General features: G+C 41.5%; 1 protein-coding gene across 1 annotated transcript in view; it reads left to right on the plus strand.

The window, feature by feature from the left end:
* The first annotated feature begins 1,626 nt into the window (after positions 1–1,626).
* Positions 1,627–25,603, plus strand: part of LOC308087860 (tetratricopeptide repeat protein 28-like) — a 369,778-nt gene continuing 345,801 nt past the window's right edge. The window contains 2 exon segments of the mRNA XM_080432067.1: positions 1,627–1,786; positions 6,972–7,277. Of these exon segments, the coding sequence (XP_080288193.1) occupies positions 1,709–1,786; positions 6,972–7,277 (384 nt within the window). The 5' untranslated portion in view covers positions 1,627–1,708.

Here is a 25,603-nt window from a genome sequence, read left to right on the forward strand (position 1 = left end):
AATTGTACCACTGTATTTGCAAACTGTTAATAAAGTATTCAATCAATCAATCAATCAATCAATCAATCAATCAATCAATCAATCAATCAATCAATCAATCAATCAATCGCGGTTGTCGGGTATGCTATATTTAGTTTGGCCCATCCATGGATTCCCTGAGTGAGGTTACAGAATACAGATCCGCTACTTTTGGAGCGCGCCACCGTCGTACCGTACGTACGTATAGCCCACATCTTGCCCTGATACATGACTGTCATGGATGAACTTCAACGTAATCTTTGCACTTTCTTCTTTTTTGACCCGTACATCTACATAAACGTTCAGATTTCAAATATAAAGTTGCTTACCCCATGACCACGGATGTTGCAATTATGTACGAGCCCTCAGAAGTACCCGTATCTTCCGTATTATTCAATAAAAAGCATTTTAATCCGATTGGTGGCCATTTTCTCCGTATATTCTCCATGCTTTCAACTACACAACTCTATCGGTTGGGAGGTGTATTGCAATCTAATACATTATGAGAAAATGGCCACCGATCGGATTAAAATGCTTTTTATTGAACAATACGGAAGATACGGGTACTTTTGGAGGCCCGAACATAATTGTAACATCCACGGCCATGGTCCAAGCACTTTATATTTAAAATGTGAACGTTAATGTAGATGTACGGGCCAAAAAAGAGAGAACATGTAAACACTATGTTGAAGTTCATCCATGACGGTCATCATGACCGTCTTGGATCCTTGGCTAGCCCACGTCAGGCTATAGGGACTTATAGTGTGACAGCGTTCTCTAGTGGCCACTGGCCACTGTTTAATCTACAAGCCTTCTCTTCACTCTAGCTAGCTAGCAGTAATATTTTCCACTTTGTGCCTTTGCCAGTTGAAATTGGCATTCCCTGCATTACACCCCGCTGAGGGGGCATGGGGGGTCATTTGATCATTTTGGTGGTTGCCTGCTGAGTGAATTCTCAAACAGGTTCCCTGGCCCGTAAATGGATGTTAAATAGTCTATTATTTCCCCCAAATGGAGTTTGTTTGGCAGTGAACTGAAGTAAACGAGTTCAAGTCAGCCACGCGCAGGTGAACTTGAATGTCACCAGACAATTACATTGTTGACACCTCTATCAGCGTCCTTATTATGGTAGGTCTACAAAAAATATAAATAATAATGAATAAAAGTACACATATTTTTCATACATTTGAAAAATAAACAGTATAATAAGAAGTAGAACGTGGTAAATAATCAATACATTCCAGTTTCCAATTACATTTGACACCTCTGACGCATTACTTTGTGTTAGGACTATATACAAATAAATAAATAATAATTAATACAATTACACATATTTTTCATACAGCTGTTAATAGACAGCTAGGCTATAATAAGAAGTAGAACGCGGTAAATAATGAATGCATTCCATAGTTTCCCCTGAATAACGGACTAGAGTCAAATCTGTGCCAGAAACTCCTCTATGGCAACAGGGGAGAAAAAGGGCAAGGAGAAAAAAGGAAAAGATTTGACAACATGGCGCAGGACTTTCCTTGAGAAAAGTTTCTTCGGAACACCAAAACATCCCGTTTTCGGCTGGATTTCCTCCCAGTTCGTCGACACTCACACCGCTAACGTGCATTACTTTGAAGGATTTGAACCACAAACAGTCCTAAAGCTGTGCGTTTCTAAACCAAGATGACTGTATGATGGGATGAGAAGTGAGTCCCGTTGCACAAACCAAAGACTCACTAAGACCAGGATGGAGAAGCAAGCGACTCTGAAAGAAAAGGTAAATAAAGTAAAAAAAATTGACATTTGGGTGCACGTGTGTGTAAGCATGATGCCATTTATTAAGACCGTTAACAACAATTCATTTACTTTTAAACGTCACGTTCTGTTTTTCGACCATCGACAGGAAATGCCAATTGAGCCATTCCTGCGAAAACCTCGTAAAGTTTTGTATCGATTTTCCAGTCATGCATCACATAGCAGCACAGACACAGTACAATGACTATATGGATATATTGTATCCATGCATAGCAGCACATACACAGTACACTGATCATAGGAAGGATATATTGTACCCATGCATAGCTGCACAGAAACAGTACAATGACTATAGGATTGATATATTGTACCCATGCATAGCAGTACAGTACAATGACTATAGGATGGATATATTGTATCCATGCATAGCAGCACAGACACAGTACAATGACTATAGGATGGATATATTGTATCCATGCATAGCAGCACAGACACAGTACAATGACTATAGGATGGATATATTGTATCCATGCATAGCAGCAGTACAGTACAATTATCATAGGATATTGTATCCATGCATAGCAGCAGTACAGTACAATAATCATAGGATGGATATATTGTATCCATGCATAGCAGCAGCAGCAGCAGCAGCATAGTATTATGACGTATAGGATGGATATATTGTATCCGAATAAGGGTCAACCAACCTTTAACAATATTGATTACAATACAATACTCTATAAAGACACTGTTGTTGCACTGATATACGTTTTTAAACAAACAAAATATGTCAAGTTTCACAAGATGATACAGTGGTGAAAACACGTCTATCTATGTATAGTTTTCCTGGAACTGTTATAACACCACATCTGCTGTGTGTGTGTGTGTGTGTGTGTGTGTGTGTGTGTGTGTGTGTGTGTGTGTGTGTGTGTGTGTGTGTGTGTGTGTGTGTGTGTGTGTGTGTGTGTGTGTGTGTGTGTGTGTGTGTGTGCGCGCGCTGCCATGAACAATATAGCTCCAAGATTTTGACATGAAGTGATGACAGTTATGATTGTCTGACTGTGTGTGTGTTTCTGGAGTGACGAGTTAATCTCTCTCTCTTTCTCTTCTCTCTCTCTCTCTCCCTCTCTCTAACTCAGAGGTTCTCAACCTGCGGGTCAGGACCCCCCGGGGGGTCCCCACATGATGTTGGGGGGGGGGTCAATTTAAGGACTCTTAAGACATTTTTTATACAAAAAAAAAGAAAAGAGAAAGACTGCATCAAATTAATCAACAAACTATAACATAAAAACTGGTCAAACATTGACCAAATTGTCAATTAATATAAGAAAAAGGCAAAAAAAGCCGATCTACAAGCTCACAACGAGGCGTTGTGAGCTTGTAGATCGGCTATTTTTGCAATATTTATCTGTGGAACTGAGTCAAACTAAATGTAATGCCTCAACTCTTACAAGTCCAAGTGCTTGTCGGGGTTCCCAGTTCAAATATGATTATTGGGGGGGTCCCCAGTTCAATATGAAAAGGTTGAGAACCACTGCTCTCTCTCTCTCTCTCTCTCTCTCTCTCTCTCTCTCTCTCTCTCTCTCTCTCCTCTCTGTCCTTATGATTAAGTTGGTAGGGTGTTTTCTTTATTGGTCGACAGGGAGCCCCATTGGTGTAGGCTCTTATTATCTCTCTCTCTCTCTCTCTCCACCCTTCCGGCCCAGTGCCCACATAGAAGGCAGCCCCAAATGCACTGTGCCAGACTAGACTGCACACAGAGGACATTCCCTTCATCGCATATTTATGAACTAACTGCACTATGGGGAGGCAGGACATTTATTTTGGTATTATTTTTATTCATATGCTTCTAAACACCACTAAACCGTTTTATTTATTTATTTTGACAATTCTTTAAAACATGAACCCATGCATCCCTATTCTGGGCATGTCGTAAAAACGGCAAACATTAGGCATGTATTTTTGGTGAAGAGATTTGTTGTACAGACCCCTGGGGGACCCCAGCCAATGAAGTGTAGAGGGCTGAAGCGCTATATAAACATGTTCACGTCAACGGCATAGTGGTTCAGATACTCTCCTTTAGAATCACATGAAACCCTTGCTGGTTTAGGAAATCCCGCTTGAATAGAGGCTTCTCTCCTGTGCCTCTGCAGACATTAAATGTCTGAGCTTTCTCATTGTCCTTTACTAAAGGTAGTGGATGTGACGGACGTCTCACTCTGCTATAAAAAGAAACAGACTGTACGTTCTTTTTAGTCTAGGACTCTCACTCTAGGTGTGGCCTGTAGTTGTCTATCTTTGTCTGAAAGGTGGGTAGCCCTTCTAAACTAACTCAAAACAACACAAACCCAAACAGTAAACACTTGCCGCTGGTGCAGCAACAGTGCAGCCTCCCTCTCCCTCTGTTTTACCCATGGCTGATGTGCTGTCTTCTCCATCACTGCTGTCTTTAAACAGTATCCTTATAACAGCATCTCATAGTACCGTAGTTCAAAGTTAATATGATGTAATTCAGTGAAAATGTACCAAAGCATGTAAAATAGTGCTGGCAGTAAACGCGATTGCACAATACCATAGACATTTTGAATCATAGCTACTGTACTCCAATCTTTAAAGATCTAGGCTACTTAACAATGTATCATTAGTTATTGTATGAGACTTTGGAACTAGATTATTGGCTCATAATTGAATAACACAATACAAGAAGAGGAAATGTCGCAGTGGAGATACAAGTACAGAGATACAGTGAACGGTACAGTTACAGTAGTACCGTAGCTTGACGTTGACTCTGCCTTATACCAAAAAAAAGCCTTCATGTCTGCTTCTTTCACCCTCTCTGCCTCTGGAAGTAATTACCAAGCATGCCCTATCCCAGAACTCAGTCTGACGGAGGAGGTGTGGTGTGAAGGAGGTATTATCATGGAAGCTACCCCCACCAATGTGCTTCTTCTCAAGATTGTTTTCATTTCAGTAATACCTGGCAAAGGATCTCTGGACAGAGATACAGTGCAGATAGCAGCACACCAACTATTCAGCTCTCTGAATAAAAAGACAGTGACAAAGTCAGATCTCTAATGGTTCTTTTTCTTCAGCCTGCCCCTGTATGAGAATACCTCGGCCAGTGATGCTACTTTGATTAATCCATTAAGACCGGGAAGGCATCTGTGTCATTTTAGATTTGAGCTATAACTATTTTATACTTTGGATATTCAAAGATAGCAGATCTACAAGCTCGTAGCTTCTGCTCGAGCTTGTAGATCTGCTATTTTGAAAAATCTTAAACATTTGTGTTCAATACATATATATTTTTTAAAACAACATTTTTAACTCAAATCTTTGCTTCTGGGGGGTCCCTGGAACAACATATTTTGATGGGATCGGCAGCCAAAAACATTATTTTGGGGGTCCTTGACAAGAACAAGTTTGAGCACCACTGATATAGCAACAATATTTCTTTCAGAAAAATTAAGACATTTTTTGAGACATTTGACAGTTACAAATGTTCGCTTTAAAAAATATATATACAAAGATTTGCACACATTTTCAGCAGCACTCGGTGCCGTGCTATGAGCTTGTAGATCTGCTATTTTTGAATAGCCCAAAGAAATCTAAAATTACACAGATGCGAATGGGTTAATGTGGGTGATGATAACTTAGTCAGTGATGATGTGGAGATTGGTTGGGGTTATGGTTATGGTTAGTGGCCTCCAAGTATCAGGGTTAGGGCTTGGAGTGATTATTCTACCCTATCGCATTCCACAGAGGTGGAATGCAATGGTGCAGATTCTGCAGAATAGTAGATAAAGTCTCTCTACTACAATTTGTCTTGTGCCAAAGGAGGTGGTGTTAGCTAGACAAGGAGAACTGTTATCAGAATGCTGAACCCCCTCAGAGGTTCCTTGTGCGTTAGATACCCAAGTACTATGGTTCATTGCCCAAACCCCCTGTAGAAAACAACATGTAATGTAAATTGCATTTTCTTTGAGTAAAGGGGTGTAAGAGTACATTGGACATTTGATAAAGAAACAATGGTGGCAGATGTAGCACTGCCATTTACAGTACATCTCTCCCCAGGCCTGGATTAATTATAAAAGTGAGTGATTAACTGCGAGTTAATATGATTAGCTTGTCATTGAAGGTATACTATGTCACACAGAATCATTTTGAATCTCATAAACGCCTAGGGTAATCCCTAATTTAAGCGTAGTTCCTGTTGCAGAATATAAAATCACAGGATTGATTGCTTCGCTTTTAAAATGATGGACTTAAGTATGAAGTACAAGTAGTTGCCATTGGTATATCTTAATGAACCCACATATAATTCTCTTTTCAAAATTACTTTTTCATTCTTAGAGCATTTTTATAGAAGAGTCACTCAACACAACTAAGAACGTTTTGAAATAGTATCCTATTTTAGCCAGGACAGAAGAAAATCTGTTTATTTTGCTGAGTCAAATAACCTCAGGCTAATGTGCAACACTTTTTCGATTATTACAAAATAATAGTCCGCCGTGGCTGAATCCTAATCCTACTTAAGAACATCAAATTACAGGGATTTCATTCAGTCTGATATTTCTTCTTCTTTAATTTTCACACGTTATTCTTCCACCTGTAATTTGCTTTACTACTTTGCCTCACATTCCCATGGTAGCACAAATCCACACTTTGAGAGCTGACCAGTATAACTGTAGTCAGCGCTACTCTTGGTCACAAAGCAGAAACAGTAGAATAACGGTGGAGTTGCTTGAGGGCACCTTCAAGGTAGCTAATAAGGGAGTTAGTCCTGTCCCGCTAAGGTAAGTACCCTTGGGAACTAACCGTTCCCGATCCCGAGCCATGTGGCCGAGAGGTCAGCACATGAGCCTATCTCCTGTTTCTGTAGCATGAGGTCAGCTTGTTTTACAAGTACACCCCATGGATATGATGCTAGTATGTTGCAGGGACTTTTCCCCCAATCGAACCCTTGATGCTGAGTGCAAGCTCAGTGACATTGGGTACCATTTTTATAGTCTTTGGTATGACTCGGCAAGGGATTGAACCCGACCTCCCCAATTCACGGCGACCACTCTAACCACAAGGCCACTATCCAGTGGTCATATCCCACTGAACAGAAATGTTTCATGTTCAACCAATACGTTTCATATATTTTATACAATTCCTATTAATTCGCCCAATCTTTTACACTTTTCCGTTTCAATTTTCCGCAGCTTTCAATCTTTGGTTCTCGGACAGCGGGAAGACCACCGGTCCGTCGCATAGTAGTCGGCGAAGAAGCGACCAGATGTGGCCTCAGCAAAGCAGAGTTCATGGAGAAGGTACAGCAGAGCAACGAGGCGTGTCAACGCGGGGACTTTCAGGCTGCCGTCCATCTCTACAGCGACGCCCTGCAGGCCGACCCGCAGAACTGCATCCTCTACAGCAACCGTTCGGCGGCCCTTCTGAAATTAGGACAGCACCAGGCGGCTCTGGACGACGCTGCCAAGGCCCGTCAACTTAACCCCAAGTGGCCTAAGGTAAGAGACCGCGTCAACTATCTTATACGTAACATCAGTGGTGGAATAAGTACTCACATTTGTTACTGAAGTAAAAGTATCAATACTGCAATGTAGAAATACTCTCGTTACAAGTAAAAGTCCGGAATTCAAAAATTTACTTGAGTAAAAGAACAAAAGTATTGGTATCAAAGTACCAAAAGTAAAAGTACTATGCAGAATGTCGTCCCATTTCACAAGTTTTGAAATTTAAAAAAAAAAGGTATTTGAGGATATGATATTATGAAATCCAAATTACCTGACGAATACTCTACTCTACCCATACTCTACTCTATCTATCATATCTACTATCACGATATCAATATAAAATGTGTATATTTTCCAGCCCAATTGTATGCATCGAAATGGTACTGTATGCAGGCAGCAAGACAAGAATGTGACTATGGAAGGAAGGTTGTATCTTTACAGTTCCGAGGCCACTATTCAATTTGATTTAGAACACATTTTCAAACAACTTCATATAGTATATTCATTTTGTTGGAAAATGAAAATATCATCACCTGCTTATTCAGTATCTCTAAAAATATAGCTCCACAGACTGTTATAATTGTGTCAGTCAAGGAAGTTATCTACCATCTTTTCTAAATGTACAGTACCATAATTGCTTTCACATTTGCGCTCTGCAATTATTTAGTAAGAGGAGCTGTCAGTATTTCCCCCCCAAATGGTGGGTATCTCATTTGGGAACAAATTGATTCATTTTGGAACATAATGATATGCTCTCCTTCTCCATTTCTCTGCATAACCTCTGTAGTTGGCATTCCATACATCATCTATATATACCCTTGGTGGTGTACAGGACTTAGTTGTGATGGCTGGTGAAGGTCTTGTGTTTAGTCTACACTTGGGCAGTGGTGTAAAGTAACTAAGTACATTTACTCAAGTACTGTACTTAAGTACAATTTTGAGGTACTTTTACTCTACTGGAGTATTTCCAATTTTCCATCTCAGAGACAAATATTGTACTTTTACTCCACTGCAATTATTTGAAAACTTTAGTTCCTAGTTACTTAGATTTGGATTATTATTACAAAACATATATTAACCACTTCAGCCCTATATACATTTCGGCCATTTGAAAATAGACGATATACAAGCTCACAATGCGCCACATCGCGACGCATTGTGAGCTTGTAGATCTGCTATTTTCAAAAGTTTTTTTTTACATTTTATACATTTGAAAAAAAAATGGGACGACATTCTGCATGATGAGTACTTTCGACTTTTGGCACTTTAAAGACATTTTGATACCAATACTTTTGTTCTTTTACTCAAGTGAGTTTTGAATTCCAGACTTGTAACAGAGAGTATTTCTACATTGCAGTATTGATACTTTTACTTAAAGGGATAGTTCACCCCCAAAATGACTTTTTTTTCCTCTATCGATTAGTCACCCCATGGAGACTTGAATGAATGGATTTTTTTTTGTTTTTGTCACATTCCTAAGCCAATTATTGAGCGGTTCCGGTAGGAGACACAAACAGTGTCCTTTGTGTCTCCTACCATAACCGCTGCCTACCGGTCCGCTGGTCAGCAAATTATTGGCTTAAAAAACATCCATTAATTCAAGTCTTCATGTGGTGACTAATCGATAGAAAAAAAGTAATTTTTTGGGTGAACTATCCCTTTAAGTAAAAAAATAGTACTCTTTCCACCACTGCACTGGGGGCACATGGACTAACCTCACCATAGATTTCACATTAGTCAAACACACAGATCATGAGGGAGAGAGCCAGTCCTCTGAGGGTTGCGACTGCATTGATTGCATGTTGCATCAAGACGTGTGTGTGTGTGTGTGTGTGTGTGTGTGTGTGTGTGTGTGTGTGTGTGTGTGTGTGTGTGTGTGTGTGTGTGTGTGTGTGTGTGTGTGTGTGTGTGTGTGTGTGTGTGTGTGTGTGTGTGTGTGTGTGTGTGTGTGTGTGTAGAGCTAGATTGATGAGAAGAAGGAAGAGAGAGAGAGATTGATGGTAATCTCTCCTCCGTCATTCCCAATGATGGATCAAAGGCCACCTCTCTCTTTGATCTGGGGGTTGTGTGTGTATCCGTGGAGATTCAGGTAGGTTTTCTCCTGAGGTGAAATGGTTTCATTGTATCGACTCCTTGATATCAAAGTCACTTTATATTGCAAAGCATTGACCTATGATACAAACCTTAATCAAATCGCTCCATAGGCCGATAGTGATAAAAAGAAAGGAAAGTGGAGTAAAATGGTGTATTTGTTCCTATCGGTACACTTGTTTTCATTTGTAGGTTATTGTGTTTAATAACCAAAAGGGATAGTTCACCCAAAAAATTACTTATTTCCTATCAATTACGCATCCCATGAAGCATTGAATTCATGGAGATTTATTTTTTTGGGTCGCATTTCTAGGCCAATAATTTGATGACAGGCGGTCTCTCCGGTAGGAGACACAAAGAGTCTCCTTTGTGTCTCCTACCGGATACATAAGCATCTTTATTATTATGATCAAATTATTAGCTTGGGAATGTGACAAAAACAAATATAATCTCCATGAATGCAATGCTTCATGGGGTGTGTAATTGATAGAAAATAAGTAATTTTTTCTTTAAATCAGATGCATAGAAGTGGCTCCTGCCTTTGCCGTTGAAGATATTCTACGGCAAAGGTTTGCATCTCTTCTCCAGACAATGTCCAAATCCGTTAATTTAGATGTCTTTTTCTTAATAGACAAGGATCTACTGTGTGAGGATCAGAGCTTTGCTGTGTAATCCATTCTCTAAACCACATTCTCTTACTTTGTGTCATTTCTCCGTCCCCTGTATCATTGGAATACTGATATAACCTATTAAAGTCACTGTTAACGTTCAATATTGGAGAGATTCCAGAAACCCAAGGAGGGCCAAGCTGTAATTGAAAATCACTGCCACTCCCCTCTTTTCCTTTTGATATGCTATCCAAGCACAATGAACTCTTTGTGGTTCTGATTGGGGGGGGGATGGTTGGTTTAATCTAGACCCCATCTTATTCTTGGATTTAGTGCCTGTCCGACTTTCATGATGAAATTAGCATTCACAGACTCTATGTTAATGTATGGCCCAGAACAGATATTCTATTACATATCTAATTTAATTGTCATTATTTATTTATATATTTATATAATTGACCAGGGTATGGGGAATAATTGATTGGGGGTCCCTCAGGGGGTTTATACTTTGTCTTTGCTCTCTCTTTTTCCCCCTCTCTACACCAAATCTCTTTCCCCGAAAATAGCTGATCTACAAGCTCACAACTCTTTGTGTGTTTACAATGCGTTGTGAGCTTGTTGATCAGCTATTTTCACCGAAGGTTCACTTATTTTCATGGATGTTTGCCTATTATGACATGTCTAGAATGGGGATGCTAGGTTTTTAAGTGGTTAAATGGAAAAAAAGGAAATAAATATATATTCCATGAATTACCACTAGGGGGCAATCTTGTCAAACAGCCACTGCTGTAATGTCTTCTCAGTCAGTCAGACACTGGGAGCGTTTTGTCTGTTCAGAGCAATCTTAGAACAAATTTGATTTCCAGCTGTATAATGGTAATGCTGAAGAGATGGCATCACGCCATCCATACCTGTGTGCCAAGATACATCAATGCAAACTGTCATGGACAATTTAATGCATATTAGCATTTGATTGTTAAAGGAAAAGTCAACGTCAGTTGGGCTTCGTTCTTTTGTCTCCTGTACAGTATGACACAGAGAGAGTTATTTGCATTTTAAAGCAGAGTTTTAAGCTTTAAAACTCTGTTGCATTACGTGAGTTGGGGGGGGGGGGGGGTTCAAGCAATAGGTGACCGGATGGTGTGTTGACCATTTGATCACAGCATCCCCAGGTTCAGTGTTTTCAACCTTTTTCATGCCAAGGACCCCTGAATATGATATACATTTGGCCGCGGACCCCCAATTGAAAATGTTTTGTACCGCCAGGGACCCCCAGAAGCAAAGATTTGAGTTAAAAATGTATATATATATATTCAAAGATATGCACACATTTTTCAAAAATAGCAGATCTACAAGCTCATATGACCTTGTATATCGGCTATTTTTGAATAGCCAAAGCTAAGTGGTTAAAATGATTGTTTAAATTAGCATCACAAATGATTGTGATGCTAATTTAGCTGGGGACCCCCTGGTACCCCCCCCCCCCCCCAAGGACCACTGGTGGTCCCTGGACCACTGGTTGAGAACCACTGAGATTCTGCCCCTCTCTCTCTCTGCCCTTGGTTTCCTGTCTACTATCCTATCTAAAGAAAGCAGAAAAATACCAAATTGTTTTTTATATAGATCAAAATGTGACACTATCAACTCACCTTGAGTTTTTGCTGGTAAAAACAGTGTGTGTGGTTCAGTACACAGTGCATCTACACTATACACGAGCCGTATAGTAGTGTTGTAATCAAAGAACATTGCATATTCCCTCTCCTCTGTTGTGACATATATCGGCAGTCGTGACAGCCTTATGGTGTTCGCCTCGGGGGGGAAGTGGAGGTCTGGGTTTTCACAGCCGTACCAAAGTCGATCCACTGCGGCTGAATGTTTGATGAGGGAAAAGGGGATTAAATCACCAAGAGTGTGCTGGCATTTAGATCCTGTGTGAGTACATATTTATCATCAATCATGCCTGCCTGTGACCGCACCTCCGGATAGGCCCGTCAAACGATGACAGGCTGGGCTGCGCGCTGCCCCCACGCACCACCGAGCAGCAAGCAGCCCACCCTCTGGAAGCACCATAGCCAGCTCGCCGAGAGGAACCTCTGTCTAATCTGTCAGCCTCCCCCCCCTGTCGCGGGAAGTGCCAGAAATCTCCAATCTCTCTCTCTCTCTCTCTCTCTCTCTCTCTCTCTCTCTCTCTCTCCTTTTCTCTCTCTGTTATTTTTCTGAAAGAAGAGAAAATGTGGTTTAATGACCCAAGACAGCTTTAGGCCCTTTGTAACTCGCCCTCTCACTGAATGCAAAAAGATTAAATGAGAACAAAATAGGGTGCCGTTCTCAAGACGAGAGGCACATACTTAAGTATGTCTGTCTGCATTTTTGCGCGTACATGAGCGCATGTGTATGTGTGTATGTATGTGTAAAGGGCAACTGAAAGAAAGTGTGATGGATACTCAATTTCCTTTGCCTACGCACATTGCATTCTTTGCAAAATGATGGATAAAAGCGCATTGGGGCCCCCGTGTTTACATCAAAAACACAAAACAATTGGTGTAATCTAATTTTGTGACGCTCTGTCCAATGTTCCGATGCTTAAATTTGGAGCTATTGAGGGCGACGACAAGTCCTCTTCTCTAGAGGGAATTCCTGCCCATACCCCTCCGTCTGCTCCCTCTTATACTCTCCACAACATGGTACCACTGACATGTTAAACAAACAGCAGCCCTTTTTCTGCCATCACTCCCCCTCCTCTTGATAGAGCACTGACATGAGAGCTCCTGGGGAACTGGAGTCGGTGAAGCCATCGCTTGCATTTGCATACCTCATCATCACAGGCTATGATGGCGGTGGGTCCATTTAAGACACACTCAGTGCTACTTTAATGGTGCATTCACACGGGCAGATAAAAAGATACATGCTACCTTTCATTTTACAATGGAAGCCAGCGACATGAAGATACAAAGATACGTTCGTAGCTGTAGCTATAGCGACAAAGATACAAAGCTACAAATTCAAGTTGAGCAGGGTTCAACTTCCAGATACAAAGAAACAACTGTAGCTCCGATGATGATGATGATGATGAACGTCAACGACCATGTTGAGCAACACAGGTACAAAGCGACACAACGACAAAGGTGCTGTGTATTTTTGTATCTTTGTATCTGGCCCGTGTGAACGCTCCATTACAGAGGATTTCTCTCTGATATCAAGGGTGTTCAGCCTCCTCAATGTTGACCGCAGATGTTTCCAAATGATAGAAAAGACATATTGAATCCATACCCTGTTGTTGGTTGTGTAAGTCTTGGTCTGATTTTCTCAGTTCTCCGGGGAGCTCAATAGGATCACAGCAGGGGGCGCCCGCTGGCCTAGCGGTCCAGGCGCATACCACATATAGGCTCTTATGCAGTTCGAATCCCTATCCAGGTGACCTTTGCTGCGTGTCACTCCCCGTCTCCACTATCTCCACTATCTACTATCAATAAAGGCAGAAAAAGCCCCAAAAATATCTTTAGCATTTTTTTTTCTCAGAAATAACATCTTAACTCTTTCACTGCCAAGAGTATTTTCATAAAGTACTCCCCCAGTACCCATAATACAGTTCTACCAGTAGAGAGCAACAAATCGACACATTGATGATCTCGCTGGCTCACTCACCCCCTCCCAAACAGGCTGACGTCATATCCGGTCCTAACCGGATGTTGACATTTTTGACAATCGTTGATCGCGCTAAATTACGATGCGATACACGACTACGATGACTGATCGTCACCCAGACCAAAGAGAGTAGACGTGGACCTCTCCGTTCGCTTTTTATACCGTGTGAAAAACCGTGACTTTCCCTATTCTGGCCGAAAATCACCGGAGAAAAACAACGTGACCCGGAAATGATTTTTTTTTTTTACATCCGGCTCCGGGTGAGTCTGATGTAGTCAGGAAGCGAAAGTGATCATGAAAAATATACAGAATAGCGCGACCACAGTCAAAAGTAAAAACTCGGGATTTCTCGTGCTGGCACTGAGGGTACTCGGGAAAAACTCGGGATATGTCGGGGCGTGGCACTGAGAGAGTTAACACATCGAGTGCCATAAACGGTCCGGACCGTTTTTGAGGATCCAAACGAGAAGTGCCGAAAACGGTCCGGACCGTTTTTGACCCAATTCTATTTTTATACGAGTGGCCCACGTGGGGCGCTAAAACGAAACTTTGACATCACCCAAGGAGTTTCAGAGAAGAAGAGGCTGGATGTGGCTCCATGTCAAAAATCCTCCCGGTCGGCGTTTTCAATGTTATCTCCTTGACTAAAAGCTTAATATCTCCATTTCTTTTTAACGTGGTGGAAACGAGCCGTTTTCGATCGGCGATCACGCTGCAATGGAGGATCGCGTTGGAAATATTATTGTTCCAGGCGTTAGTCGGGACCCTCTGCCGTCTCGCACGCACGCTTTGTTTACATGCACTTCCGCGTCGGGGCTTCTACAGCACGAAACGTATAACGCAAGTGGATGGAAGAAATGCAGGCACTCAACGTATAATATTTTAATAAACCTCTGGCACCCAATGTGTTAATAGACCAGGAACAATGCAAGGTGGAAATGCATGTCCCACCTGATTATGCATGCATTACCTGTTGTACCCTTTGTCAGAGTACCCGTTGTACCCGTCTGTCTGTCTGTCTGTCTGTCTGTGTCCCTTTTTATGCCCATGTAGGGAGTTCTGTGTCAGGCATGCCCATCATGGTCAGTATCATGTCGGTATCATGGTCAGTATCATGTCGGTATAATGGTCAGTATCATGGTCAGTATCATGTCGGTATCATGTCAGTATCATGGTCAGTATCATGTCAGTATCATGTCAGTATCATGGTCAGTATCATGTCAGTATCATGTCAGTATCATGGTCAGTATCATGGTCAGTATCATGGTCAGTATCATGTCAGTATCATGGTCAGTATCATGTCAGTATCATGTCAGTATCATGTCAGTATCATGGCAGTATCATGGTCAGTATCATGTCGGTATCATGTCGGTATCATGTCGGTATAGGTCAGTATCATGTCAGTATCATGACAGTATCATGGTCAGTATCATGTCAGTATCATGGTCAGTATCATGTCAGTATCATGGCAGTATCATGGTCAGTATCATGTCAGTATCATGGCAGTATCATGTCAGTATCATGGCAGTATCATGGTCAGTATCATGGGCAGTATCATGTCAGTATCATGGCAGTATCATGGTCAGTATCATGTCGGTATCATGTCGGTATCATGTCGGTATAGGTCAGTATCATGTTGGTATTATGGTCAATATCATGGTCAATATCATGGTCAATATCATGGTCAATATCCTGTATAATGATACTGACCACACCAGAGTTCCAATAGGCTATGAGTTCTTAAAGTGATTGATTGCTATAGGCTGTAGGGGGAGAACAGTAGACCAGGCAGGTAGTCTGCTATGGCTTGGCCTTTTCAACATGACATGAGTCAAAAATGGTTCGGGAGACGGGCATCGCAGAATCTTAGACAGCAGCTTCACCAGACAGCTTATGATGTCAGGGTCATACACCATGTCTGTAAACGTATAACGCAAGTGGATGGAAGAAATGCAGGCACTCAACGTATAATATTTTAATAAACCTCTGGCACCCAATGTGTTAATAGACCAGGAACAATGCAAGGTGGAAATGCATGTCCCACCTGATTATGCATGCATTACCTGTTGTACCCTTTGTCAGAGTACCCGTTGTACCCGTCTGTCTGTCTGTCTGTCTGTCTGTGTCCCTTTTTATGCCCATGTAGGGAGTTCTGTGTCAGGCATGCCCATCATGGTCAGTATCATGTCGGTATCATGGTCAGTATCATGTCGGTATAATGGTCAGTATCATGGTCAGTATCATGTCGGTATCATGTCAGTATCATGGTCAGTATCATGTCAGTATCATGTCAGTATCATGGTCAGTATCATGTCAGTATCATGTCAGTATCATGGTCAGTATCATGTCGGTATCATGTCAGTATCATGGTCAGTATCATGTCAGTATCATGGTCAGTATCATGTCAGTATCATGGTCAGTATCATGTCAGTATCATGTCGGTATCATGGTCAGTATCATGTCAGTATCATGGTCAGTATCATGTCGGTATCATGTCAGTATCATGGTCAGTATCATGGTCAGTATCATGTCAGTATCATGGTCAGTATCATGTCAGTATCATGGTCAGTATCATGTCAGTATCATGTCGGTATCATGGTCAGTATCATGTCAGTATCATGGTCAGTATCATGGTCAGTATCATGGTCAGTATCATGTCAGTATCATGGTCAGTATCATGGTCAGTATCATGTCAGTATCATGGTCAGTATCATGTCAGTATCATGTCAGTATCATGTCAGTATCATGGCAGTATCATGGTCAGTATCATGTCGGTATCATGTCGGTATCATGTCGGTATAGGTCAGTATCATGTCAGTATCATGACAGTATCATGGTCAGTATCATGTCAGTATCATGGTCAGTATCATGTCAGTATCATGGCAGTATCATGGTCAGTATCATGTCAGTATCATGGCGGTATCATGTCGGTATAGGTCAGTATCATGTCAGTATCATGACAGTATCATGGTCAGTATCATGTCAGTATCATGGTCAGTATCATGTCAGTATCATGGCAGTATCATGGTCAGTATCATGTCAGTATCATGGCAGTATCATGTCAGTATCATGGCAGTATCATGGTCAGTATCATGGGCAGTATCATGTCAGTATCATGTCAGTATCATGGCAGTATCATGGTCAGTATCATGTCGGTATCATGTCGGTATCATGTCGGTATAGGTCAGTATCATGTTGGTATTATGGTCAATATCATGGTCAATATCATGGTCAATATCATGGTCAATATCCTGTATAATGATACTGACCACACCAGAGTTCCAATAGGCTATGAGTTCTTAAAGTGATTGATTGCTATAGGCTGTAGGGGGAGAACAGTAGACCAGGCAGGTAGTCTGCTATGGCTTGGCCTTTTCAACATGACATGAGTCAAAAATGGTTCGGGAGACGGGCATCGCAGAATCTTAGACAGCAGCTTCACCAGACAGCTTATGATGTCAGGGTCATACACCATGTCTGTAAACGTATAACGCAAGTGGATGGAAGAAATGCAGGCACTCAACGTATAATATTTTAATAAACCTCTGGCACCCAATGTGTTAATAGACCAGGAACAATGCAAGGTGGAAATGCATGTCCCACCTGATTATGCATGCATTACCTGTTGTACCCTTTGTCAGAGTACCCGTTGTACCCGTCTGTCTGTCTGTCTGTCTGTCTGTGTCCCTTTTTATGCCCATGTAGGGAGTTCTGTGTCAGGCATGCCCATCATGGTCAGTATCATGTCGGTATCATGGTCAGTATCATGTCGGTATAATGGTCAGTATCATGGTCAGTATCATGTCGGTATCATGTCAGTATCATGGTCAGTATCATGTCAGTATCATGTCAGTATCATGGTCAGTATCATGTCAGTATCATGTCAGTATCATGGTCAGTATCATGTCGGTATCATGTCAGTATCATGGTCAGTATCATGTCAGTATCATGGTCAGTATCATGTCAGTATCATGGTCAGTATCATGTCAGTATCATGTCGGTATCATGGTCAGTATCATGTCAGTATCATGGTCAGTATCATGGTCAGTATCATGTCGGTATCATGTCAGTATCATGGTCAGTATCATGGTCAGTATCATGTCAGTATCATGGTCAGTATCATGTCAGTATCATGGTCAGTATCATGTCAGTATCATGTCGGTATCATGGTCAGTATCATGTCAGTATCATGGTCAGTATCATGGTCAGTATCATGGTCAGTATCATGTCAGTATCATGGTCAGTATCATGTCAGTATCATGGTCAGTATCATGTCAGTATCATGGTCAGTATTATGTCAGTATCATGGTCAGTATCATGTCAGTATCATGGTCAGTATCATGGTCAGTATCATGGTCAGTATCATGTCAGTATCATGTCAGTATCATGGTCAGTATCATGTCAGTATCATGTCAGTATCATGTCAGTATCATGGTCAGTATCATGGTCAGTATCATGGTCAGTATCATGTCAGTATCATGGTCAGTATCATGTCAGTATCATGGTCAGTATCATGTCAGTATCATGGTCAGTATCATGTCAGTATCATGGCAGTATCATGGCAGTATCATGGTCAGTATCATGTCGGTATCATGTCGGTATCATGTCGGTATAGGTCAGTATCATGTCAGTATCATGACAGTATCATGGTCAGTATCATGTCAGTATCATGGTCAGTATCATGGCAGTATCATGGTCAGTATCATGGCAGTATCATGTCAGTATCATGGCAGTATCATGGTCAGTATCATGGGCAGTATCATGTCAGTATCATGTCAGTATCATGTCAGTATCATGGCCAGTATCATGTCAGTATCATGTCGGTATCATGTCGGTATCATGTCGGTATCATGTCGGTATAGGTCAGTATCATGTTGGTATTATGGTCAATATCATGGTCAATATCATGGTCAATATCCTGTATAATGATACTGACCACACCAGAGTTCCAATAGGCTATGAGTTCTTAAAGTGATTGATTGCTATAGGCTGTAGGGGGAGAACAGTAGACCAGGCAGGTAGTCTGCTATGGCTTGGCCTTTTCAACATGACATGAGTCAAAAATGGTTCAGGAGACGGGCATCGCAGAATCTTAGACAGCAGCTTCACCAGACAGCTTATGATGTCAGGGTCATACACCATGTCTGTAGTGCATAGCAATATATATAACTCTTGTGCCGCTCTGTTCCCTCCTCTGTCCCCAGAATGTCTCCTAAAGCATCATACAGCTCATCCAACGGCTCCGACTGTGTGGCCTCATGTACTTGTACTGCCGGAGGGTGCTTTTAGCACAGAGGGTGCAGACTCGTCCGTTTCAGGATGTCTGAAATCAATTCGGACGATTTGTCCCTTTCAATCTCTCTCTGTCGAGGAGAGTCCATGGACATGTGGGTAAACGGCTCATTGGAGAGAGAAAGCCACCAGAAGCCGTGCAAAATGTCTGTCCTGTTCTTCATGCAACACGGATTAAATGTTGGTTTGCTGGTTCCAGTTGAGAAGAATGCATTATTGGCTATACAGTACATGTATAAGTTAATGTACCTCATCTTGGCAGAGATGGACCCATATTGATTTCTTGATATGAATCCATCAAACTTCATGTCTTGTGATGATGACCAAGAGGTTGCTTGCATGTCCCCATGTCTCTTGCACATACCGTACACGAGTGTGCATCTCATTACACGCAAACTTGTTTTTCTCTTTTTCACATGGATGCTAAATAGGCAGAAAAATTGCTCTTTTTATATCCCTACGGAGAGGCCTCAAGCTCACCCGAGACAATGACTGTTTGCGTTGGTAAAGGTCACCGTGTTCAAGGGGCTGGAAGGGAACTTTAATTACAGCAGCAGCATATCCAGTAATTGTGTGTGGAGTGTTTTCTGAGCTTTTGTGACGACGCGGCCTGTTGCTGCCCCTACGCGGAGAGCGGGCTGAAATGAATCGTAATGTTGTTTACAAACCCCATCGTCTGCCCTTCTCTGTGTCATGCTGTTTTTTGTGTGTTAGGGCAGGGGTTCCCCAAACCATTCCATGCCAAGGAGCCACAAATATAGCCATAGCCTTTTGCTAAATGGCTTTCAAAAACAGAAATATACAAAAATAGCCGACATCCCTTTTGTCCTCAGCAAGGACCCAAGGGAGTGCCGAGTGCGGTGCTTGGCGTTTCAGTCGGTCGGATAGGCGGTTGTCCAGAACCGCTGTACCGACCGATATGACCATCTTCTAATTTAAAACATTTCTGAAAATGTATTTGACAATAATGACATTCCAGTGGGTAAACTGGTACAATAATCATATATCAACTGTTTAACTGGCAGATTAAAACTGTAATAGTGTCACCCTTTTTACCTACCTTTGAAAAATCATGGAATATTTTCAGTGAACGCTGTCCGCACAGTGGGCCGCAAATTATCCGATCGCGGTAATCCGTTCCATAGTTGCAGCAAGTTGAAAATAGCATGTTTTGCCAAATATACATAGTAAAACACAGGAGCCGAGATACAGAATATTTCCCTAACAGGGAAGTGAATGGAGCAGCAAATCTTTGGATCGCGTTATCTCCTGGTTCTGATTGAATAACGAAAAACGCGTCAATGGCACTGTGGACCAAGTACCAATTGACTCGAAAACGCGTCCGTGGCAGTAAAAGAGTTAATTGAAAATAGATATAATCTTTTTTTTCATTATTTTTTTTCTTTCATTTTCCTCTCCTTCCCAGTTAGCCCCCTTGACGCTCCCTTGCGACCCCCACTTTGAAAACCTGTGTGATATAGAGCTCCACCGGGTTATATAATGCTCCCCCCTGTGCAGCGTGACAGTCTGTTGAAACCAGCTCTTATCTGATCTCAGTGTGTGAAGAAGAAAGAGCCTGATGATTCTTGATGTCACGTGGAGAGCTGTTACAATCATGCTTAATTTAACCCATTAAGACCGGGAACGCATCTGTGTCATTTTTTTTTATTTCTTTGGCTATTCAAAAATAGCAGATATACAAGCTCATAGCGCGGCACCGAGTGCCGTGCTACGAGCTTGTAGATCTGCAATTTTTTAAAAGATTTTGAAAATGTGTGCAAAATCTGCAAATCTTTGAATATATATATATATATTTTTTTCAAAGCGAACATTTTTAACTCAAATCTTTGCTTCTGGGGGATTCTGCAAATGTCTTCTAAATCTCTAACGTTTAAAAAAAAAAAAACTTATGTTGCTATAATATCAGTGCTGCTTAAAACCTTTTTCATGTCAAGGACCACCCAAAATGATATGTATTTGATAAAATATTCTGTTCCAGGGACCCCCAGAAGCAAAGATTTGAGTTAAAAATGTTTGCTTAAAAATATATATATATTCAAAGATTTGCACAAATTCACGATAAAAAAAAAATAGAAGATCTAAAAGCTCGTAACGTGGCACTCGGTGCCGTGCTATGAGCTTGTAGAACTGCTATTTTTGAATAGCCAAAGAAATCGCGGTCTTAATGGATTAAACGCCGCTGTATGCTGGTGTTTTGCGCGGCGAAAATAGCAGATCTACAAATCCACAATGTGTCACACGACGACGCGTCGCAAGCTTGTAGATCTGCTATTTCCGGCATGCGACACTGTCGTACGATGAAGTATAAATGGCTTTATAGCCTCTTGAGAGCCTTTCTTCTCGACTTTATTCTCCCCGTCTGTAATATTTATCTCTCGCACTTAAAATGGGCCAAAGAATGGAACGTAACAAGATTAGCAATGTTGTAGCTCAGCTTGCTACACAAGATCCTATTTGTGTAAGAGCAGGTTTCAAATATTGTCAGTATGGGAACGTATATTATTCTTTACATTGTGCATTTAATGTACAGTAGAACTATTGTCATTTCTCAAGCAGTGGTGGAAAAAGCACTAACATTTTTTGCTAAGTAAAAATATCAATACTGCAATGCAGAAATACTCTGTTACAAGTAAAAGTCCGGAATAAAAAATTTGCTTGAGTAAAAGTACGAAAGTATTGGCATCAGAATATACTTAAAAGTACCAAAAGTAACAGTACTCAAATATTTGAAAATAGCAGATCTACAAGCTCGTAGATAGGCTATTTTCAAATGGCCAATGTATAAAATAGGGCTGAAGTGGTTACTGCAAGTAAGTAAGTGAAGTTTTCAAATAATTGTAGTGGAGTAAAAGTACAATATTTGCCTCTGAGATGTAGTGGAGTAGAAGTAAAAGTACTGGAAACTGGAAATGCTCCAGTAAAGTAAAAATACCTCAAAATTGTACTCAAGTACAGTACTTGAGTACATGTACTTAGTAACTTTCCGCCACTGTTTGCAAATGACTCTCGAGCGGCCTGCAAAAACCTGAAATAGTCATTTCGCCTACTGCGTGAGTGTCAAGTGCATTCCTACTGCACAAACAGTAGTCTGGATAAGAGCTGCCCTGGCCAGACTGTGACATCATTTCCTGTCTTTACTGTGCAGCTCTAGATTTCAGTATAGGTCTGTCTTGAAAGCTCACAATGACTACATCTTGAGAACAATTGCTTGGAACATAGTTGGAAGTAAGTAAGGTGAATGTAATGCACATTCTAAAGCGCTTTGGATAAAGGCGTTATATACCGTAAATGCACCATTTACCATTTTACTCCCCAACTCTTACTCGATTTTAAACTGTCAAAGAGTGTCATCATAAAAAAAGTTATCCCACGATTTTTGTACCCCATTTTTTCACCCAGTGCCAATTGCCTAAACTTGTAATCCTGGGCGCTACTCTCCCTCTGCCAACCTGGGGAGAGCTCCGAACTGAGCTCATGCTTCCTTCAATGCATGAGGAGTTACCAGGCTGCTTCTTATCACCTGACGGGGGAGTTTCCCCGGTAGGACGTAGCGCGTGAAAGGAACACGTTATTCCAACCAGTTCCTTTCCCCTCCATCAGGTGCCTTAGGCTGACCAGGGGGGGGCAGTATAGAGACCAGGATTACTGCATGTGTTTTGTGAGGGTACAAGAGTGTTGACAGAAACCGTGAGCTTCTTTGGGAAACTTGTTGCTCCACTAGTAATGTGGGGGTGTACAGTATGACTGTTTTACGTAATGTATTAAACTATTTATGATGTTTATGACTTTCTGCACCACCCGCTTGATGCATATTTATGATCTGCATGTTTGGTCTGATGACAGACTTGACAGAAGAACTGAGCACAACAACTCACGCTCACCTGCATGTCTTTTCATGCATGTTATGATTATTATAGTGGGTACAAACCTGAATTTCCCAGTGAGCACAAACCAGAATTTTCCCCACAGGATCTGATTTGCAGAAAATCTGTAAACAAATCAGTAACTGCAGAGCACACCCCCCCCCCTCCCCTCTTCCCTTGTACGTACCATACTGTATGTACCATATTTTAATGACTATGATTGCTTGAGAAATCATACATCCCTTATTTTAAAATTGTGTTTTCAGAAGAGCCTATAGATAGAACATGGAATGAGGTGAGACTTTCATACCCGTGCAAATGGCAGGAAAAAAACCTACTTGTTGCAAAGCACACAACATAATTGACTCAGTGTATTTGGCAAGAGTTGAGATTAAAACAGACTTTTTTTGGCAAATAAGCTCTTTTGATCAGCGTCGTATGACGAGAAAATTGGGTAGCAGTTTCACTTGTGCGGGTCCAGTGTTTATTTAGCTTTTGTTACGAGCTATGAACACTTCAACACATGGTGTGTGTTAGTGGGACGGAATAAAGCTGGCTTTAACACATCATCTCCAAAACACGCCACGCCATACTAGGTGTTGAACACACGGAGGAGGAGGAGGAGGAAACCGCTGCTCGGTTTGTCGTCGTCGTGCAAATGTCAATTTATTAACCCATTAAGACCTGAGGCGTTGAAGGAAGCATGAGCATCAGTTCGGGGCTCTCCCCAGGCTGGCAGAGGGAGAGTAGCGCCCAGGATTACAAGCTTAGGCATTGGCACTGGGTGAAAAAATAGGGTTATATAAAATTGTGGGATAAAAAAAAAAGATCTGAGGCTGATTCTACAAATGTCTTCTAAATCCTAAATGTTCTGGAAAAAAATGTTGCTATGTCAGTGGTTTTCAGACTATTTCATGTCAAGACCCCCAAAATGATGTATTTGGCCGCCGACCCCCATCTCAAAATATGTTGTTCCAGCAGGGACCCCCCAGAAGCAAAGATTGTAGTTAAAAATGTTCGCTTTAAAAATATATATATTCAAAGATTTCTGCAAATTTTCAAAATGTTTCAAAAATCTGAAAATCTGCAGATCTACAAGTAAAAAAAAAAGAAGCTCATAGCGTGGCACTCGGTGCCGCGCTATGAGCTTGTAGATCTGCTATTTTTGAATAGCCCAAAGTATTAAAATAATGGTTAAAGTGGTTACACAGATGCGTTTCCCGGTTTGAAAGGGTTAAAGAGCTTATTTGACAGAAGGTCAGGTCATATACCTCTTTAATTTCATTTTCCAGTAATCTGAAAAGACTTAGATTTAGTGGACCATGAGGCTTATACGGGGCTATACATAGTATTTACTACAAGTATAAATACCAAAATATGAGAAGCTCTCAGTGCTCAGTGCTGATAGCAGGTCGGTTAAGGTGAATTCCTTGCATGGTTTCCTCCGCCATCCTTGTGTGGATGGGTGAATGTAATGCACATTCTAAAGCGCTCTTTGGATAAAGGCACTATGTATGCTGTAAAATGCACCATTTATACCATTTTACTCCCCAACTCCCTCCAAGCGTTTCGGTGAATTATGTGACACGATGCTACTGTGAATTTGGCTCTTTTCTTGATTTTGTGCCCTCTGTGTTTCAACCCATGCAATCCGGTAACGCATCATCTAGTGTCATTTTAGATTTGAGCTAGAACCATTATTTTTATACTTTGGGTTATTCAAAAATAGCAGATATACAAGCTCATAGCGTGGCTACAAGCTTGTAGATCTGCTATTTTTGAAGGAAAAAAAATTATCCTTGCTTCAGATGGGGGTGCGCGACCAAATACGTATCAATTTGGGGGTCCTTGGTATGATAAAATGTGAGCACCACTGATATAGCAACAATAGTTTTTTCAGAAGACTGTTTTAGAGGACATTTGTTGAGACATTTGACAGTTACAAATGTTCGCTTAAAAAAAAAGAAAAAATCTAATATTTGCACACATTTTCACATTTAAAAAATAATAGTAATTGCAGATCTACAAGCTCTCAGCTTGTATATCTGTAATTTTGAATAGCCAAATAAATCAAAAAATGACACAGATGCTTTCCCGGATTGAATGATTTAACCCCTTATGCCCCGTTTGAATATTTTGTTTGAATACATGCCCAAAAATTACGAACGCCAGGTTAACAGAGCAGTTAAACACGGTCTTCCTACCGGCTGCAAGCAACACCCGCCGACTCTATACCCTAAACCCCCCCACATCCACACACCCACCAACCCCTGTCCCCCCCCCCGTTCCTCGCTGGTTCCCCATCCTCTTTTTCCACCCCCGGCTCCACGGCTCCGATGGAGAGAGTAGAGTCATGAACCACTAATAAGAGGGTTCCTGTTTGCTCCGAACCCAGCCGAAGCTTGAACTAATGAACAAATCAAATGAATGGCATGTAATTACAGGTCAGGGAAAGTGGGACGGACAGAGGGTTGGCGCTAGTGGGCACAAACCTGAAATTATCTGTCTGGAAAAAACGTGCAGAATGAGCAGCAAGCGGCAAAGTTTTTTAAGGTCTGTCTTTTTTTTTCTTCTCCCCCCCTCTCTGGGGAAGGACCCCTCTTATGGCCAGGGCTAGCATTGCTGCGCGTGTAGCACACGCACATGTACTGTAGGCCAGGTTATTAAAACGGTTATAGGATGGTTGTTTAGGCATAAAGCGAAACTCTGACCACACACGAGTTCTGCTGTTTGGATTTCAGCAGCACTTCCTCACCCGCTGTGTCATTCTTCACAGGCAACGCTAGGAAACTTATCCTCC

This window comes from Gymnoscopelus braueri, assembly GCF_963280865.1.
Source record: "Gymnoscopelus braueri genome assembly, chromosome: 7".
Taxonomy (NCBI): Eukaryota; Metazoa; Chordata; class Actinopteri; order Myctophiformes; family Myctophidae; genus Gymnoscopelus; species Gymnoscopelus braueri.